At 41.6% G+C, this 22103-nt stretch overlaps 1 protein-coding gene across 1 annotated transcript in view; it reads left to right on the forward strand.

The window, feature by feature from the left end:
• The first annotated feature begins 318 nt into the window (after window positions 1-318).
• PIP4K2C (phosphatidylinositol-5-phosphate 4-kinase type 2 gamma) overlaps window positions 319-22103 on the forward strand; it is a 59101-nt gene continuing 37316 nt past the window's right edge. The window contains exons 1-3 of the mRNA XM_063427555.1: window positions 319-672; window positions 7759-7856; window positions 10298-10394. Coding sequence (XP_063283625.1) covers window positions 319-672; window positions 7759-7856; window positions 10298-10394 — 549 coding nt within the window. The remainder of the gene's footprint in view (window positions 673-7758; window positions 7857-10297; window positions 10395-22103) is intronic.

Here is a 22103-nt window from a genome sequence, read left to right on the forward strand (position 1 = left end):
CTAAAAGTATTTTTAATGTTGAACAAAAATACTACAAATAGAGTTATTGATTTTATATGTAGATACAGGTTTGATTTAGTCAATATATAATAAATGTCACACTGTTTCCCTATAATAGTTGCCAGTCTGATTCAGTCCTAGCGCTGGCTCTATTATTTTCCAATAATGGCTCATATTTTTTTTTTTCCCCATGTGCCCGAATCCAAAATGGCGGCCCGCCCTCCTGTCCGCCGCGATAAATGTATAAAAACAAAATATCTCCATGGTGATCTCGTCGCATCGCGCTGATGACGTAGTGAGGGGATGTCACGTGCACCAATGAGGCGTTTGGGTGCAGGAGGAGGTACGTTCCTGCGCAAGCGCTCCAGGCGCCCAGGTGAGCTGCCGGGGGCGGAGCCAGGCCGCACCACCAGCAGCATCTTTGGAGGGGGAGGCCAGCTGGTGCGGAGACGGCTGCAAGTGAAGAGGAGGAGGCTAGGGGGAGGCTGTCATCCCCGCACGGTCATGTCCTCCACCGCTCAGCCCGTCGTCTCCTCGGCGGCCGTGGGGATCCTGGCAGCCACCTCGTCCAAGACTAAGACCAAGAAGAAGCACTTCGTGCAGCAGAAAGTCAAAGTGTTCCGGGCCAGTGACCCGCTCATCAGTGTCTTCATGTGGGGAGTCAACCACTCGGTGAGCACTCTGGGAAGAGACAGTCGTCCCCCCCCCCCTTATTAACCTGCTACATGGTTCAGCCCTGTCCCCCCATTAACCTGCTACATGGGTCAGCCCTGCCCCACCATTAACCTGCTACATGGGTCAGCCCAGCCCCCATTAAGCTGATCCCTGGTGGCAGAGAAACAGGAAGTCCCTAGAGGTGGGGGGTGACCAAAAAGTAGCTCTGTGGGAGATGTAGTTCTATAACAAATGGAGTTATCTTATTTTGTCCATTCTTTCTCTTGGCTTTGTGATATTATTTAACCCATTTCCACACTCCCTATACTGGGTTTTGGTGAGCAGATGGTAGACACCCCACCCCACCAAATGGCTGGGGAAGGATCATGGGAGTTGTAGTTCTGCAACAGGTGGTGGATCACCCTAGTTGTGTACTGCATCTCCCTCAATGCTGGCAATGTTGTAGTTTACAACTTGTGGAGTGCCAATGGTTGCTTACATCTAGCCTAGATCCTCCGACCTAGAGAGTTTGTTTCTGAGTTTTTCTGGAATATTTCTATTCACTCAGATCACACACACACACACACTTCTAATGGCATGGCAGCTTAACTTAATAAGAGGATTAGCCATGTGTCCAAGGTCACATAAGACTTAAATATTTGCATTCCTGTATGTATAATTTCAGTGGAACAAGTAGGTGCTTGTTGACTGGACTTTTCCAGTATGTAAAAACGCCCACTTAGGGTTAGTCAGTCTATGGCTGTCAGGGTACGTATCACTGATATGTGTTTTTTTTATCCCCAGTTCGTGATTGCACTGAATGAGTTAACAAACAAGCTCCAACGCTTTACAGTGTGTACAAAAATACAGCTAGGATGTGTTTGTGTGTTTTATATGTAATTTGTACTTGTGCATTCGGTTTCGGAAATGAATTGCATTTCGTCTGAATTTTTTTTCAGTCGACAATTGGTCCTTTTTCCTTAACTCTACACAAACGAAACAGAAAATGGACAAACTGTTTTGTTTGACAGTTCCATTTGTGGTGCCAAATAAAGATATGATTGAAGAAGGTTGAAAAAGATGACGGCTAGGGAATAGCCACTAAATGTAGATTTTATACACAGATCAAATAAGAAGTGACAACTAGGGTGCAGTAATAATAATTTATGTAATAAAAAAAGTGTGTGTGTGTATTCGTCATGTCATTTTACCCCACTCCCTTTAGAATGTAAGCTCGCTTGAGCAGGGCCTTCAGCACCTTCTGTTCCTGTATGACCAGTGCCTTTTTGCAACTACTGGTTTGTTATTCCACCTGTTGTACAGCTCAGCAGAATCTGTTGGCGCTTTATTAATAATTATATTATTTATATATATATATATATATATATATATATATATATATATATTTATATATATATATATACCAATAACATTGATAGCAAATTGTAAAACCTCAGATACCAAGGCATTGTAGCTGTGCATGTGTTTTTTATTTTTATTTATTCTTTTGTTGAATTGAAAACATATATTTTGCAAAGCACCCAGGTGGTGACTGCTGTGCTCGAAATCCGTTGGCTCCGGGGTGCAGGGAAGGTAGTTTTTAGTTGCCTGAACCTATCCCTCAAAGATACCATCTTCTTCCACAAGGTCCTCCTGAGCTTCCTGCGCTATATCTGCCAGGAGCAGATGTCCGTGCTCTACTTTTGCCCAAGAGTACAACACAGATGTCTATGGAGGATCTTGTGAGACCGCAGGCTCCTTATTAGGAAGAGCCTTTTTCCTATCAGTTGTCACTAGTGATTACTGAGAGTTTGACAGTGGTAACGCCTTTTTGTCAAGCATAGGAAAAATACACAAGACAAAGTAGTCCCTACTTTGTCTTTTATATCCTTTTGACTGTATTGGAATTTTGTTGTAATTCCCACAGTCTTTATGAGCATTTCATAAAGATTTATTTATTTTTTTGCAGGGGGTGGGGTGGTTGACAGCTGCTTTAAAACCGAAAGTGGTGAATTCTATGGCTGTAATATAACAAGGATTCCATAGAACTTGGTGGAAAGGTATTCATTATTTTAATGGACTATTGACACTCCATTAAATAAAATTTTAATTGGGTTAGATCAGTGGTTCCCAAACTTTTTAGGTTCAAGGCACTCTTAATATTTTAATATTTTTCCAACATGCACCAAGTTAAAACAATTTCCTAGGTTGTATATATGTACAGTGCAGCGGCATATATTGGGCAGTTGTTTGGCAGAAATGCTTGATGTTTAAATGCTGATCCTGAACCTAATCTTGGGAGGGGCACTGGTAGATTATTTTTAAAGGAACAATCCAGGCATAAAAAAACACTACATCACTTTGTAGTGGTGATGGTGCCCTCCCAGAGTAGGTAGTCAAACTGAGAACTGTTTGACAATTTACCTGGGATCTGCTGGGTGTGTGGGTGGGTGTGTGTGTGTGTGTGTTATTGTGGGGGTAGGAGGGCAGATAAATACTTTTATTTATTTTGTTTTACTTTTTTTTTAATATAATTTGGATATTCCCCCCTCCCTGCTATATTTTGCCTGGGAGGGGAGACAGTACTAATCCCTGGTGGTCCAAGTGGTGAGAGTAAACTGTAGCAGCCTCAGGAGTTGCTAGAGTTTACTCTCACAGATTCTGAGCCGTGCCATGGTGGCTGCGCTCGTGAGATGAGAACCTGGCGGAGCTGCAGGTTAGAGCGGCTCCTGGTTCTCCCTTACTCCCACCCCTGCTGGCTGTCAGCATTACAGTGCTAGTGGGCCAGTGAGGAAGATCTCTGATCTCTCCTCTGGTCCTGCAGAGCTGGCAGGGGAGAGCGTTGCACGGTTCCCGGTGCTATGGTCATAGCACCAGGAAAATATCTTGCAAATACCCACCCAGAATCCTTTGCGGTAGTAACATCACTGCAAATTTGTGATTGCTGTGGAAAAAGCAAGTCTTATGGCTTGACTGGTGTGCAGATTTTTGTTTTATCTTGAAGTTGTGGGAGGGGCTTATGGACCTTTAAAAGGTGACTCCCCCCTTCCCTACCGGCATTGGTCTGATGAGCTGCTACCCCATCCTCCACTCCCTTTATTCACCATACACTTCTAGTGTAAGAGACGAACAACGCTGGAAGGAAATGGGACAAGTCCATCCACCAGGGTTGTGAGGGTTATAGGATACAGTGGGGCATAACCCCTAAAGGTATAAAGAAGAAATAGGACCAGTGGGTGGCAGCGTGACAACGAACTGTCTCCCAGAGAGACCTTATATCCTTATATGTGAAAGGCTACTATGCAATTGCACTGTAGGTGAAGATTGCAGATAGATATAGATATATATGTGGCCAAGATATGCCAATAATAGTAACAAATTACTTGTACAGGGAGAAAAGAGATACAGTATATGTAGCAAAACTTCAAGCTTTCGGTTGTAAGGGAAATGGTTCCTGTAAACGCCATTAATTGCATCCAGTGCATAAAATATATGTTGGATTTATGGCAAAACAGGAGAAAAATACTTAAATACCAGATGAAATTATTATGCTCGTATGAAACAAGATGCCTAAACAGCTATATGAGATTTGGGGATAGGAGTCCCTAGCATCTTGTTCATAGTAGAGTTAGTATTTCATTTCACCCAATGTAGTAGAGTATAAATATTGGTTAGTCAAACCCCCCAGAATGGTCTCAAGTAGATTTAAAAATCATCCGCTCTGAATGAAAAACTCGACGCGCGTTTCGGCGAAACAAGTCGCCTTTGTCACTTATAGTGTAAGCCCACTTTATTTACTGGCCTAAAGAATGTCGGCTCAACCAACTTTTCCCTATACAAATATCTATCTATATTTTTATGTTATAGTATATTATATTCTATTTATATTTAAAAGCTAACTGGGGCACACACAAACTGCATTATAACTTGTTTCCCATAATGGATAATCTGTTTATTTTTCTATGTGAAAAATATTGAAGGGACATATGAGTGTTGGGGAGGAGTGGTGGGTGGATTATTACTGCAGAACTCTGAGCTGGTGATGCATAGCTAGGTGGTCATTTCCTGCCATTGCATCCTCCAGGGCAACATTATTCTATAACCAACATTTATGGATTTTCAGATGAGTAAAATAGTGGTTCTAATTCTTAGAGTGAAGGACATCTGCTTACTGGAATCTAACTCCGGATGTGTCAGATGGACCGTCCTTGATGCTGTTTTTATTTAATCAGTTTAGAGTTTGCTTTACATTTAAAAGACAAACTTTTCCTGTTTAGGAAGTACACTATAAATGATGACATTAAACATGAGAGGCAATACAACGTTGGAGGAAAAGAAAACACATCTGGAACAGTGGGTCAGCCGCATGGTGTATATACTTGGTGTTCTGAAATAAACATTATTTTTTTCAATTCACAGTAATAATCTAACCAGTGTTTGTCTTTAACAATGCTATGAAAATATGCTCTCCTGACTTTGAAAGATACAGTGTTAAAAATCCATTAAAGTTTGTACATCAGTTTAGAGATTATATTTTGCTGAGCCTATTTCAAGTGTTTTATCAGCAAACACCCAGAATAATCAGTTTTGACCGCAACCGAGGGTGTGATATTTAGTCACATTGCTGCTGGGTTTTGTCCTGTGTTGTTCGATATGTAGACAAAGCTATCAGCCAGGCCCTATAGTTACTGATATGTACTGCTCCCAGTTTCTTAGTGAAAGCTGACAGATGCATTGGTTACTGATGCTGCTATATTAAGTTTCTGATTCACAGAGTTAAATGCAATCCATCCAAATTTAATGGACTGGAACTAGATTTTGTGTACTCGGTGCAGAAATGACGGTATAGTAAATCTAGTTGAATGGCTGTCATTTTGTGGTTAGTTTACAAATATTTGCTATTGTTGATCAGAAGTTAATGCGTTTTTATAGAGCAGCATGAACGTATTATTGGTAAATAATGTCTCTTTTGAAGGGTGCTTGTATGCCTTAAAAACTCGAGATATACAGCATCTACAGTGATGTTCCAACAGACCGGAAGTAGTTGAGAGCACTGTGGAACTATTTGGCATTTTATAAATAATAACAATGAGATGCCCATCCTAGATTTCCCACAAATTTGTAAGGGAGGACTGTGACATGCAATAAACCTCTGCACAGTTAGGAGATTGCGAGATGTGTATAGCAGCCATATTGACTTGCTTTTTACAAAAAAATGAATGAAAATCACACGTGAATAAAAGCCAGCAAGTGTATTGTGCGCGATTTCTGTACTATTTATAGCTGTAAATAAAGAGTATTCTAAAAGCAATGCCTGCTGACATTGATGTTCTCTAAAGATACATCACAATGTTTAATTTGAATTAAAAATGTATGCACATATCTTACTGTGAGATGGCGAGGTCAAACATTTGCAGTGGTTTCTCAGTTCATTTATTAGAGTTGTATTACTGTGCTGCACACCTTTCACAGATGTTGAGATGGAACTCTTCCACAGGGAAATTTAAGCTGGGTGGGTATTGAAAATACCCTCAAAACTCTCCCGTGGCCAGTTTTCCCTTCAAAAATCCACACCTATAATGCGTTTGGAAAAGACTGTTTGTAACAGAGGGCCTCACTCTCCCCCACTCGGTAATGACTGAAATTGTGGTTAACTTGAAAGTTCACCGTAGCTCTGGACATGTCCTCTGAGAATTTGGTCATGGGTCAAGGCTGCCTAAAATGCATCCAAACACTCAGTGTCTCCACCCTCTGCATGCAGACACTTAAACTTTCCACGTAGAGATTCATTGATTCAATTCTTCTCTATGAGGAGATGCTGATTGGCCAGGGCTGTGTTTAAATCATGCTGGCTCTGCCCCTGATCTGCCTCCTTTTCAGTCTCAGCCAATCCTATGGGGAAGCACTGTGATTGGATCAGGCTACCACTTCTGATGATGTCAGCAGACTGCTTGTTTTTTTTTTTTTTTTTTTTTTTTTTAGGCAAACCACATGCAGAGCTACAGCTTCTGGCTTGAATACAGTAAGATCTTGCTATATTTATGGAGGCATGAGGGGCCCAGGGGGGCTAGATGGTGGTTTTAACACTATAGGGTCAGGAATACATGTTTGTGTTCCTGACCCAATAGTGATCCTTTAATTTATTTCCATCCTTTCTTTCAATTGTCGTGTCTGTCTGTGCTGCATCAATTACTGTCGATTCTTTCCACCACCAGTTGAAATACATTGTTTGAAAAACTGTTTAAAAATGTTATTAGAGACGTGTCCTTTCTTTTGGCTTGCAATATCAGTTTGTGCCTGCAGAGGAAGACAAGCTAGTTATGAGGTTAAGACAACTCTCTGTAGGAGTCATGCTATAGAGAGGCACAGCCCCTGGCAGCTATTGTTCAATATATTTAATTCGAGCTGGGACTCTTCAGTTACTGTATGAATTCGTACAAACAGCAAGTGGGCTGCCAAGCTGCCATGATCTTCACTGCTGGGCAGTGATATTAGTACCAACGACTGTACACAGAAAACTATTCTTTTCAGTATTTTGTTATGTTTGTCTTTTCAAACACTGTTATTACTTTTATTTTGTTACCATAGTAAACTATTTTATCGCATAGTTACAAGTTCTACATCTTATGCCATCGTGATTTTTGTTTATAATGCTGTTACAATTTTGTAAAAGTGTATTTTTTTTATTGTGCAAAATAAATTTGCTTTTATTTGTGTTTTATGTGCAACTGTCTTTATCTATTTGTTAGTTATCCCCTGTTACACCCCCCCCCCCCCCTTGTCCTTAATTTAACACAAACTGCCAAAATGCGGCTCACATGAAGTCATTGATAACTTGCATCAAATAAAGCCTAATAGTGGTAATTTTAACGTTAAAGAGATACTACAGGCATCGTAGCCATTACATATTATTGTAGTGTTTATGATGCAGGGAGGCTCAGGCTGCAGTTCCTCCTCTTTTTGTCAAAACTGTTTTTATACGGTTTAATAAAATAATAGTAATTTTGTTAAACAATCCCATTGCACAGTTGATTTGTCTGGTGTTTTTTGTTTGTTTTTTAATTTAAATTGTGTATCTTACGTTTGTGTGTATTTTTACTTTAGGTGAATGAACTCAATCAAGTTCCTCTTCCAGTGATGCTGCTGCCAGATGATTTCAAGGCTAATTCAAAAATTAAAGTCACCAATCACCTTTTCAACAGGTATGGGGGGGGAAGGGAACGGCCAATAATGCCAATTTAAAAAATTATCCCAGGTCTACTCATTTCTTATTTGCTGTGCCAGGATAGCCTAGAATACAACGCGAATAAACAATTTGTTGTACTTTAAAACAAAATGAAATAAACAACTTTTACGGTGTTGTGCAAGTGACTAATCTACATAATTGGAATTTTATTTTGTTTATTATGATTTATGAGAAGTGATAGAAGAAAAGGAATTCTATCAGTAGCTATAATGGTTTATATTCTATTTTATATTACATTTGTGCAAGCACATCTCATTCACATTTATCTATTATTTAACGTAATAGAAAGCTACAGGCAGTTAGGTTGCATGTAGATTTCATGCTCTGTAATTTACATTTACTGAATGCACAGACAGGCAGATGCAGAGACTCCGAAATAATGTTCTAAACTAAATAAATCTACCAGCCCCCTTCTCCAACGAATATTTGCAAAACAATTCTGTGAAACATGGGGTTAATAGCTAGCATGCAAACTTCTTAAATAACCGCTTTTACACTAAACCTTACGTAAAAACTTTGCAAATTTAGATATATTTTTTTTTTTATTTTTGTTCATCGCTTTGAAAGGATGAACAGAAAGAGAATAACCCCTTGGGTACTGGAGGTGTAACTGTCTTTCGTTGCATAGACTGCCATTCTTTGCCTGAGAGCCCTCAGCTGATGCTTTGTCAATGAATGGCGACCCTTGTGGCTTCTGCAGAACACGTCACTGGACCACCAAAGAGCATTTGAGACCAGTAAGGACTCTGGTAAGGGGTCTAACTGTTGCTCAAGTGGCAGTAGTTGTTATGATGCTTGGAGAAACCCTTTCAGCTGTAGTGCACATTAGGAACCCAGATGCCAACTATTCAGCCTTGCCATGATGGAACAAGCACCCAACTTTTATTCGGATTTTTTTTTTTTTTAAATAACTAAGAATATCAAATCATCCATTTAGTAACATAATCTTTAAAGTTCTACTAAGTCATCTTCTCCTGTTGTTATTTTTAAGTACCTCCAATTTTATCAGATATGCCATCAGTAAAATGTGTAAGGTAGTTAAGAGTAGGACTATAAAAAGTACAGTAGAATCATGGTAGGCTGATTTGGAGTTTAAGAAAAGCTCAATGTGAATTTTTCTTTTCCTTCCTAGCGGGGATGCAGGTCAGGCAATCCCACTAGAGCCAATGTCTGAGCATCAAGTAGTGTGTTTATTTTATTTTTTAATTTTTTGCTCACTGACCCCATTTTTTACATGAGTTCATTGTCCTTAGAGATTGAGTGCTTGTGTCACACTCTGTCTCCCCTATTTATTTCTTCCACTCTGTCTATCACGATGCACTTTAAAGTAGGTGCACACTGATGTTGCAGAGTGCACACTTCCTAAACTTTTCATCATAAGGAGAAAGTCACCCAGATTAAAGGAGCACTATAGGGTGAGGAACACAATCATGTATTCCTGACCCTATAGCGTTAAAACCACCATTCATCCCCCTCCTGCCTCCCTAAATATAGTAAAATCTTGCTTGTATCCACGCCTGAAGCTGCAGGCCTTGTCCCCGTTTCCTTTTGACCTACCTGCTGACATCATCAGAAGTGGTAGCCTGAGCCAATCACAATGCTTCCCCATAGAATTGGCTAAGAATGACAAAGAGGCAGAGCCAGCAAGATTCAAACACAGCCCTGGCCAATCAGCATCTCCTCGTAGAAATGAACTGAATCAATTCATCTCTATGAAGAATGTTCAGTGTCTGCATGCAGAGGGAGGAGATACTGAATGTTTGGATGCATTTTAGGCAGCCATGACCCAGGAAGGATCTCTAATCGCCATCTGAGGAGTGGCCAGTGAAGTTATCACTAGGCTGTAATGTAAACCCGGCATTTTTGCGGAAAAGACAGTGTTTACAGCAAAAAGCCTGAAGGTAATGATTCTACACACCAGGACAAATTCAATAAGCTGTAGTTGTTCTGGTGACTATAGTGTCCCTTTAATATAGCACTAATTAAGACAAGAGTATGATTTAAGGTTAGTTACATAGGTTGAAAAGATCTATTTTTTTTTGCTGTTGATCCAAAAGAAGGCAAAATAACCCAGTTTGAAGCACTTCCAATTTTGCAACAAACTAGGAACAAAAAAATCATTCTTAAACCCAGAATGGCAGTCAGATTTATCCTTGGATCCAGAAGCCATTACCCTACAGATGCAAAAAACATAATATTCAATTATATAGACTAAATATTATTTATTCCAGTTGAATTGCATGACCTTGTGTCCTATGCATAGTCCTGTTTGTGAATAGATTTCCACACAATGGTTTGTATTGGCACTGGATCCATATGTATAATGTTATCATATCCTCTCTGAGGTGCCATCTGTGGAAGTAATTTTATTAAATTTTTTTTTTTTTTTCCTTCTAGGGAGAACTTACCCAGTCACTTCAAATTCAAAGAGTACTGTCCACAGGTTTTCAGAAATCTCCGTGAGCGTTTTGGTATAGATGATCTGGATTACCAGGTAAGGCTCCATTTGTTACAAACTGGGTATGAGGGATTGTTTAAGATTCGTCACTGTTGAAAGCAGGACACTCTAGGCATAGTAAACAGGCCAGTGTAGATTTGGACAACGTTAAAATTTAGCTTGTTGTGTGCTCCCAGCACGTGTAGTAAGCTCTGCTAGGAGGAGCTGCCTGCAGGAGGAAATGCTGTGGACAGGATTGCTGCAGAGGCTTGCTGCTCAGGGGCAGATAGAGAGAAGAGACTCAAGAAAGCGAATGAATGCATACGTTAAATGAATTTGGGGAACAGAGCCTGCCCAGCGAGCTGACAAGATTTGTCTCGCATGAGCTCCTGCTGCACGGGCGTTCTACCCGACGATTTCTCTGGCTAAAGTGCTGGAACACACTCTCAATACTGAGCCATAGAGATTGGGGAAGCCTGCACGCACTGCTGGTTACCAGACCCGACACTCAGACACTGGGAACCGTGGCAGCAGGTTGAGGCCTACTGAAAACAGTGGAGTGGAAAGACTGCCGCTTTCCTCCCGCTGCACCAAGCCACACGTGAGCATGACCCATTCTGGGCTATGCTGCTGGCTCGCATAAGGCCGGCTAAGGCTACACGTATACCACCCAAAAGGAACTTGGTTCGCAGTAAGTGGAGGCATGGGAAACCTCTCAAGGGCGCAACGTTGTCCCCACTTCAGAAACCCACACAAGATACCATCCTGGGCTAAGAGCGACAAGGGTTATGACCCACTTGTACCGGCCACAAGGCGCAAACAACGAAACACAACTGTAACACGCTTGGTCCACCACACTATCCTGACTGGTAAGACCCTGAACCTGAATGGATCGCAGTCTCGTGGCAAGAGAGTACCAGCTCTCCCACAGAACCAGGACTGGAGGGGCATTTCACCTTCGCGATGTTGCACTGCTCCCCAAAGCGGTCTGAAACCGAACAAGAGACTGTGGACTCCTTCTCAAACCATGCGGAAGATGGCGCCAGTTCGGGCAGTTCACTTACTCCGACCGCACTTTATTCGGTGTTTTATAAATTTCTATCTCTCCTGAAACCACTTGCATGCCTTCCGTACTAAAGTTTCTAGTCACCTATAGTTAAACAGCTAATCTGCTCATGTGATACTTAATAGTTTGTAGTATATTTTTGATGGGTCAATATCTGCATGCAGGGCATCTTTAACCATCACATGGAGGGAGAGAAGGAGTTAATGACATGCTGGATGTATGGGGATTAATTGATGAATAGAGAATAGCCCCCACATGACACTCTCCCATCCTCTATCCATAAGTGTGGTATACCGTCATATCCTATTCGCATCTACCTACAGCTCCACGATTGACCTAGTGTGGCCTAAGAGTCCTTCTCTTCAGGAACATGTAAATAGCTCTTACTGTATGTAAATAGCCTACAGTAAGCTTGTTTATAACATAAAATTGTGCATGTATTCTCGGTTACCCCAAATTTAAAGAGTATTGCTATGCCTGAGGATTGCTGTTGGGGCACCTCAAGCTTGTTTGTACTATTCTTATGCAATGCAAAAATACAAAATAAAAAAAAATGTTTAACTTGTCAGCCTTGTTTAAACCAACAAAAAATGTTTTTAATGAATTCAAAACAATATTCCTAACAGACAATACAATTACCTAGTACATTTATCGTCTGAAGATCAGCCCGTTTTTTTTTTTTTAGTGCTGAAGTGGCCATCATTGAATTGCATCACTAACACTGAAAATGGGACTATCCAATGTATCCTTCCTGATAAAACACTGTATACATACATTTTAAAAACAAATCTCCATGGATATATAAAGTAACATTATCTAGGTATTTAAGTGATGAATTATAGAACATATAAATACATGTTCTCTGCTGCTTGGAACATGTTGCTTTGCTTGTGAAAAAAAAACACACCCTGAGCCTGCATGCTGCTATAGTTTATATTCCTGTTGCTCCTGAAAAATCCCTGCAAATTGACTCCATGTCTGGATAATGTCCAGAGCTGGAAACTTTAATTCAATAACACGGAAAACTCCACTTTCCAAAAAGTGAGAAGCGGACCTTGACAAGGCACAGCTGGTATTTGTGCACCAAACTGGTTACATAAGTGATGGGGCTAATGGTTGGTTTATTCCTCCTCTTTAGCCAGACAGCTAAATACATTTGTATTGGACCTGTAGGCTCCAGAGTAAAATGGGAAGCTAAAAAAAAAAAAAAAGCAAGATAAAGCTGAGCAAATGTTTGGCACTGTTATTTTAGAAAACTGAAGTAATGTCCTTCCCCACATCATATGAGGCTCACCATGAAAAAGGTGGGTAATCCTGAACTAAAAGAAGGCAAAAACACTAGCTTTAATTTTCTCTGAAACGGGGGGGGGAGGGGGCCTATTGCAACCTTTTACAACAACCTTAATAAAATCCTCTTCCTGTCGTGTGTGTTTTTTTTTTGGGTTTTTTTTGTCAGTTTACTTGCTGTATACATCCATTGATAGATCTGCTATGTTTGTGTTATAAATGCTGTATTATAGTTCAAACAGAAGAAAACAAACCCATCTTTTTTATTTTCATTTTCATTTTTTATATCCCCTTTTTCTTCCTGATATATAATCTGTTTGGGGTTTTGTTATTTTTTGGTGGAAATATTTGAAGCCAGTAATCTAACCATGTTAGAGTGGCAAAGCTTAATTTCTGTGTGCAGGATAGAGGAAGATTGATTTTCCTACGTATTATAAATTACAGAGCGTGCAAATCTTTGTTCCATGCCACTGCCCTTCATGTGCTGCTTCAGCTACCTATGTGTGTTTTTATAAAATGTGCCCGGTATCTTGTTAACATATTTCGTGCTAGAAATTTGTGAGACCCATCAGTTCAGCAGAATATTCAAGCAAGAGGCCAGTGTTAACAGCTCATTTAGCACTGTTACAGGAAATCACTGCCAAGCCCCTATTACATAGTCCTTCAAGCCTTTCGTAATACTTTTGGATATTTTGAAAACAAGGTTATTTTTATTTTATTTTTTTCATAGGGGTACTGCTTATTTTAGTTATTTATTTTGTGGGGTAGGGGGTGAGTATGCCGAGCATGTCTGATGTTTAATTATTGAAAGGGGAAGAGGGACCACCCTTTCATTAAAAAGCAGAGGCAGGAAAAATATACACACAGGCTTATTCACTAAAGTAAGAAATGCAAAGTTAATGTTAGAAAATTATGTTGGCTATGCTTTCAGTTGTCTACTCAGGCCTTAAATGTGGAATTATCTCTTTAGTAAATACCCCTGATCTATCCTAACTGATCCCTGTAAAGAAATGCATCTGGAAAAGTAAATGTCAAACGCAAATACAGAGAATGAAAATGTCCTGTTACAAGGTTTGCTTACTATATTAAAGGGACACTGTAGGCACCCAGACCACTTTAGCCCATTGAAGTGGTCTGGGTGCCAACTACTATCACCCTACCATGTGATTTATGGCAGTTTTTATAAACTGCAATAATTACCTGCTAGAGCTAACCACACTGCCACTAGAGGGACTTCTGGGTGCTTAGACGACTTTTGGTCGTCTAAATGACGCTGGACTACTCGCGCTATTCATGAGGACTGCCAGCGTCACCAGAATTCACAGAGAGACCCAGGTAAGTGACATAACGGGTTATTAACCCCTTGACAGAAGGGGAAACTATAGTGCTAGGAAAATGGGTTTGTTTTCTTGGCACTATAGTTTCTCTTTAAAACCACACAAGTGCATGTCATACTGCAAATAGAGAGCAATGAACATTGAATGGTTACCCCCTTCCCAACGCTAGACGGAAATTTTCCGTCTTGCTTGTCCTTGCATTAAGGACGCATGATGTAAAATTCCCGTCATTTACTAAAGTTAAACCCAGATCGGTATCCGAGGCAGACCGGGAGCACCCGGTCACGCCTCCCTGCGCGCCTGCATTTATTTAAAAAAAAAATAAAATTAAATTCCCCCCCCCCCCCTCTTTTACCTTGCTTTAAAAAACTAACCCCATTCGCTGCCATTTGATCACTTACTACAGTGATCAAAATACAGATCAGGGTATTTAACTCTGATCTGATATTTTTTTTTTTTTTTTTAATCTCTCAATTAAAATATTTTAAAATGATATAATTTGCTGGGGTGGGTGGGATTTATAGGAAATAGGGGATTTTACTGTTGCTGCTGCTTACTGCTAGTTGGGGATAAACGGTAAAAAAAAGTTTATAAAAATTTAAAACGTTTTAAGAAAGTTTAAAAAAAGTAAAAACAGACACACAAATAAAAAAAAAAGCTCATTACCACCTGAAACAAACTAGCGAAATACTTGTCCCATGCTAAGGTTCAAAATATGCCTTTTGAACTACCCCTGGGTGTAGTCTTTAATAAATAGTATGTGTTTGTGGGGAAGTTTGAATAACCAACTAGCTAAAGTACTCCGAAATGGAACATGGACACAGCATAAAACTTCAGTCAGAAAAAAAACTGTCTGTCTAAAATGTGCCCCTACAACATCCACATATACCTGGCAAAGGTACATACAGGGATATTGCTGTACTCAGACTACATGGCTGAGCAACATATGAAGTATTATACAGTCGTAGCACACATAAGGCTTGCAAAATATGCTATGCAAACTCACTGTGTGTCCAAAAGACAGAAAAAATGCTTATTACCACTACACTTGGTACAATCAAGCGGAAAAATGATTCCACGCTAAGGTTCAAAATATGCCTTTTGAAATACCCTGGGATGTCTTCTTTAAGAAATGGTATGCCTTTATGGTGTAGTTGGAATATGTAGCCTGCTCAAGTGCTCCAAAGTGGGACACGGACGCATCAAAACCCTCCATGAAAATTCACACTTAAAAACCTTGTCACGTCTTTTACAGCACTGTAACTTCACAGAATAGTGTCTAGGCCATACATTGGGCACATTATTTTACTCAGAAGATGTAAATGAGCATAATTTGGGGGATTTTATGACCGTGGCACATATAAAGTGTAAGAAATACTCCGCAAAAATGCAACATGTGGGGGGCGGAGCTTGACTGTAAACGAGCACAGAAGCACGTTCACGAGTCTTCTGCTAATCTGGCACAAATCCAGCCAAAAAACAATTTACCCACACAAATTGGGACAAGATACGTAGCTAACACACCACTGCCCTCCCCCTCCCCAATCGGACAGATGCTCTTCTTTCAAACCCTGAGGTGGAAAAAGCTCAAACGTAAGCGTGCGGCTTACCTCTCCGACCCTTGCCGAGATTGAATCGCTGTTCAGCGGCTCCCCAATAGTGGGTTCTGCCCCATCCAAACAGCCTGAAAACTTCCTGGCAATGGGACGTTGCTCCCAACGGTAGCCCACAGGGATATCTGAGGGATATCTGAATTCTACTGCAGCGACCACCGCCGCACAAGATGGCGGCTATGTAAAGCTCAGGGGCTCCAACACCGCCTTGCATAATGGCACCGCCTGAACCAGCCTCACAGCCAATACTGCCAGGGTAAGGGCCTCTGAGGAAGATATCATAGATTTACAAGACTAACTATCCACCATGCGGGACACCATAAAGAGTTAATTCCTCACACCAAGCGCTTGCCACGGAAATGTCAGCTATGGAGGACAGATATGGGCGACACCACATCAAAATTAGGGCTATACCCAACATGGTCCCACCAGAAGAACAGCCGCACTACCTGAGATGCCTAATGGTCACTATTCTACCATCACACCTCACCAGACAACTATCTCTGGAAGGAGCATACCGCTTGCCCAAGTCCCCATCGGCACCTACCAACACCACAGAGGATGTCATAGCGCGATAGCGCGCTGTTCCTCTCTCCAAGACCAGGGCTGCATCCTGGCCTCAGTACGGGACAAGACACCATACAGGTTCGAGAACTCTGACCTCACATTTTACCATGACTTAACCAGAGCCACGCTCCAGTGGCGAAGATCCCTCAAATCTGTCACAAGCCAGCTTCAAGGCTCAGGGATAGCCTATAGATGGGGAGGCCCGTGAGTTCTGTACGTTACTCGCAAAGGGGCTACCTGTAAAATTACCTCACCGGCAGACGCACCACAGTTACTGTGCACCTTGGGACTGACCACCTCGGTAGAGGTACAAGTCACAGCCTTTGCAGAGCGAACCTGATACTGTTTGTCCCATGGAATACAACATCGACTCACACCGGAACCTGACTACCAAGCAGATCGAAGTCAACAGGGAGAGGGTTCACAGCTGTGGCCCATGTTATCTTACTTTTTAATGCCTATGCTGTTACACCTTGTTGCCTAGTTATTTTCCTTAGCTTCTCTTATGTTTTACATTTGATATGCAATGTGCCCGCCTGAAAGGTCCTAGGCCGTTGCTATGCTAACTTCAGGAGAGTAGGTCTCTCCCCACCCATCGCCCCCTAGGTTAGGGGTCCCGAGATCGTTTCTTAACGAACTGTAAAGCATGATCTCTACTTACACCCGTTCTAAACCATATCTCGCTTGTTGTCTATTAATAACCCGGGTGCACTCACTCAAGTTGACCTAGCTTGTCGCATTACGTATTCTCTTACACTTAAACACTGACCGAGAAAGTAATACACACACTGAGGCTCAGCCTCTAGCTATGTTCCCACCTGAGCTTGGCTAGCTGGCTCTTCACGCATGTATTCATGCAATAACCTCTCATAGAAGGTACACAAGCGCATATAGCCTGCCTGCAGCTAACCAGTACCCTCTTAATGGGCCCAGATTTTCTTGCATACCTCGGATTGGTAATATCGTAGAACATGCTTGTTTCCAATTCAAAATTGCTTGTATTACATACTCAAACTCTCTACTAGTTTGCTACGCTCTGAGTATTATGTTGCTAGACTTGTGTTACGATCAGTTGTTCTGAATTCTTGTACTTAAAGGAACACTATAGTCACCTAAATTACTTTAGCTCAATAAAGCAGTTTTAGTGTATAGATCATTCCCCTGCAATTTCTTTTTTTTTTTAATTCTTTATTTTTCGTTTGTGGTGCAGGATATTTGAGTTTCACAGACAGATGTGCACGTGAGTGCTCCAATAACATTTTGAAAGAATATAGTTTAAATTTTGCACCAAAATTTTGGGTCAAGCAATAACGTAATCAGAAATAACATCAACATATGGAACTGTGTATGCGTATGTTTTGTATACCCTCGTGAGTAGGGTGAAGCTGGATGTTTGGTGGCAGTACTTGCGGATTGCGGGTCTGTTGGTGTTGGCGCTCCGTGTGGACAATGGTGAGTTGGTGTAGTTATGATGTGCCTGTGTTGCGCCTAGGCCGTGTTCGTGAGTCTAGCTCTTTGTGTGGAGCTTAGTGAGGGAGTCAGTCGCAGGTGGTGCTTTCGCATCGATTGAGTACCCCTAACCAAGGGGGCAGCGGGGGGAGGGGAGGTTTGAGTGTGTGGACGCCAAGTGTGCGGGCACAGGTTGTGTTGATTCTTGTGGTGCTAACCATTTTGTGGCCCTCTAGTGTGGGGTTAGTGAGCCTTGGACCCATGGTGGTGAAGCTTGAGTGTAGCGTAAAACGTTTGTAGGAAGTGTATTATAAAAACAAAAGAAAAGAAAAAGAGAGAGGGAAAAAAAAAGGGAAAATATAAAAAATAAAAAAAATTAAAAAAAGGGCAAATAGCAATATCAAACGCAATAAACATTAATGTCCAAACAGGAAGGGTTTGCCACTGTTGGGTTGGGAAGACTGGTGGTGTCAGTCCACACCGGTCACGGGACAGGGTGTTGTAATCCGTTGAGTTCTGGCTCGGACAGGGCGATGTTCGCTGGGTCCCCGGCCGTCGTCTGAGGTCTGTGCCGTGTAGCGTTCGCAGGTCTAGACAGTCCCAGGGTATCCAGGAGGGGTGTTGCTCCTTCTACTGAGGTCAGTACATGAGTGGTTTTATTGTGTGTTATCTCCAAAGTTCCGTTAGCGCCCCACCTGTAGGCTATATTCGCAGAGCGTAGCTGCGTGGTGATCGGTCCGTAGGATTTGCGCCACAGGAGGGTAGCTTTTGACAGGTCCTGGAAGAATGTTAATGAGGAGTTTTCAAATAGCAGTGGTGTCTTGCCTTTCAGCCCCGCCATTATTTGTATTTTATCTTGTACAGAGACACATTTGAAGATGACATCTCTGGCCGGTGGAGTTTTTATGTGTGGGGCGCTAGGTAAGCGGTATACCCCGTCGGTCACGATTTTCCTTGCGAGTGAGTGTGGTAACACTGTATTCAAGAGGCGCCTGACATAGTGTGGTAGCTCGTCGGCAGAAATCGCCATGGGTATGCCCCTGATTTTAATATGGGAACGGCGTTGCCGGTCTTCTATTGTTGACATTTTAATTGTCAGGTAGGTTTGTTGTTGCTGAATTTGTCTGATGGTGTCTTCCATTTGGTTCATGTGAGTGTGCACTATCACCACTTCTTCTTCCGTGGTTTTAACCCGTTCTGCGACTGTGCGTAATTCAGTCTTGAGGGTGGCTGAGTCAGCTGCCAGGAGTTTATGGATCTCTGCCAGGAGAACTTTGAGGTCTCGTTTGGTGGTTGGAGCTGAATCATCTGTGGGCTCCAGTGGATGTGTTTGTGGCACTTGTGAAGGCCCTGGGGAGTCTGGTCTGTGCAATATTATACTGTTTGTACTTAGCTGCTGCAGGGGCTGGGAGTGTACCTGGGAGTCAGAGTCCAGGCTGTCTGGGATTTGGGGCCTTGCAGGTGGTGGTGTCTGGATGAGCTCAGGGGAGGCAGGATCAGGCTGTCTCATGCTGGGTGCCTTGTCCGGCTGTCTTTTCTGGGACAGGCCAGTGAGATCAGGGCTCTGATGGGCTGTGTCGGGCGCCCGGGCGAGGTCTGACCTGTCTGGCATGGTGGGTGGCTTAGAGGTAGTGGGCCGTTGTAGCATGGTCCCAATATCCCTGTCCCCAGGCGTACCTTGCGGTTTTTGGGATCGGCGTCCCATGGCTGGTGTGTGCGCAGGTATGGAGGGTAGTTCCCACGAATAGTCGGAGTCCCCGAGTTCCACCGGGTGTCCGCGTAGGATTTCCGCGAGGCCGGGGCTCGATGGCGTGAGGTAGGCCCCGATTTTGCGTCTCCTCTTCTGTAGCCGTTGCGGCTGAAAAAAAGGCATCGGGTGGTACAGCTGACTATGCTTGTGCCCGTGCGGTAAGTGGCAAGGCTGGATGGGCGCTGGAAAAGGTGATTTTGTCTGGATTGAGTTAGGGAATTTGGGAGCTAAACGAAATGGCGTCCGTTCAGGTCTGGTAGCAGGCTCCGCCCCCTCCCCTGCAATTTCACTGCTCAATTCACTGTCATTTAGGAGTTAAATCACTTTGTTTCTGTTGATGCAGCCCTAGCCACACCTCCCCTGGCTATGATTGACACAGCCTGCATGAAAAAAAAAATGGTTTCACTTTCAAACAGATGTAATTTACCTTAAATAATTGTATCTCAATCTCTAAATTGAACTTTAATCACATACAGGAGGCTCGTGCAGGGTCTAGCAAGCTATTAACATAGCAGGGGATAAGAAAATCTTAATTAAACAGAACTTGCAATAAAGAAAGCCTAAATAGGGCTCTCTTTCCAGGAAGTGTTTATGGAAGGCTGTGCAAGTCACATGCAAGGAGGTGTGACTAGGGTTCATAAACAAAGGCATTTAACTCCAAAATGGCAGTGAATTGAGCAGTGAGGCTGCAGGGGCATGTTCTATACACCAAAACTGCTTCATTAAGCTAAAGTTGTTCAGGTGACTATAGTGTCCCTTTAACCTGTTTTTGTAAAAAAAAAAAAAAAAGAAGAAAAAAAGTGAAGTTCACACCTGACACTTTACATTGTTATAGCAGTCTTGCATTGTAATGTCACTCTGTGGAATGTTTGCGCATAATTTGTATGTCATCTCTCCAAAATAAAGATAAAAAAAAAAAAAAAATGCAACATGTATGTAAAAATGCTCTCCCTCTTCCTTCCCCCCACCCCCCACCTCACCACAAACATTGGCATAAATTAAAATGATGACCAGTTAAGGCACAATATATGTCATATTAGATACCTTGAGGTATCTGCTTTATCAAATGGATGCCCTTTGTGGGGTTATTTGAACAGTCAAACTGCTATAATACCCCAAAATGAGAAATAGGCCCGTCAAATCCGTCTTTGAAAATTCTAACTATAGAAACTGAAATAGCCTTGTCTCTTATATGGCATTGTAGCTTCACAGAATAGTGCCAAAGGCATACAATGGGGGTATCGTTATACTCAGCAGATGTAGCTGAACACAATATGGGGTGCAGGAATAGCATACACCAGCTTTACGAAATACACATTACAAAAACCGTGTTATATGTGTATATGCCAAATTAGTTAAATAACACAATTTTACTCCAATATTTAGGTAAATAGTCTGATATGTACTTAAAATAAATATATACCTTTTTGTGTGGCAATTTAGTTTTTTTTGTGATGGCTACTTAAACCTACAAGACAAACATACCAACTTCGAAAATTGTTTCACATTGAAATTTTATTTTAGTCCTTGTATTTTGTGACCTGTAACTTTCAAAATGAGCTGAAATCTTATACGTATTATGTACTCTATAAATCAAGACACATACATTTATTTTCAATTACTTTTTCTAAGCTGGACATATTATGCACACGCTATTATTGCCAAAACTGTTGGCATGTATATGTGACCACAAATTAAAGCCCTTTTTGCCCTCTAAAAAACAGTATATAATGTGTTGATGCAAATTGCGTTTGAACACAAACCGCAAAAAGGGCTTGTGTCCTTAAGGGTAAGACAAGCTTTTGAAGCGGTGTCCTTAAGGGGTTAAAGGGTTTCTCCATCCCTTGTTTAACAGTAGAATAATGTCCTATGTGTTCCTCCACACACAAAACAAAGCTCAAATAGTGTTTGTAAATATGTTTTAAGTACCTTAAGACAACCAAATCTTATTTATTTTTAGTTTTTATTAGAATCCTTGCAGCATGTAATGAAAAGATAGGAGGGGGTTGCGCTTTTGTAAAAATGTATTTATTTTTTAATGAAGTATTTGTAAAAGTACACTAGATTTCTCTGCCATATTCATACACTTTTGGTCGGACTGAAGTAGAAGCCGACTGTTGGGCTCCTGCTACACGAACTGTCATCAGCCATCGCCCAGTTCTAGGTAGTACTGAAACTGGGCTATTCACTAAACACGGGATTTTGTCCAAATTTCCCTTGTTGGCAATTCAGATTTACTAAAGCCAAATGTGATCAGGATTCAGTCAGTGCAACCGATTCTGTAACATTGGTTTGAAATTTATAAAAAAAAACAATTATTTCTGCATTCGAATCGATTTGCAACACCGGAATTGCCACCTCAGTTCTCACCTCCCTCTTCCTCCCCCCTAGCATGCCGGTGAGTGGGGCCATAATATTTGTAACTAGAAAAGCTACAATTTCTGGGGAAATTGTGTGAAGTGTTCTTGCCTCCACCAGTAGTCTACAACTGGAGTGGGCGGAATAACTGTTATTTATTTATATAGCACATTTAATTGCAACGTTGTTGCCCAAAGTGCTTCACAGTTACATTAAACCATACATTTATAAAAACAATAGCAGGTGTACAAAAGGCCCTGTCTATGACATCACTTGCTTCTCCAGCCTGGCACAGGTCAGAGTATTTTGGTGGTTGCCATCTTCAAACGGTCGTATTTT

Source organism: Pelobates fuscus, chromosome 1, assembly GCF_036172605.1.
Source record: "Pelobates fuscus isolate aPelFus1 chromosome 1, aPelFus1.pri, whole genome shotgun sequence".
Taxonomy (NCBI): domain Eukaryota; kingdom Metazoa; phylum Chordata; class Amphibia; order Anura; family Pelobatidae; genus Pelobates; species Pelobates fuscus.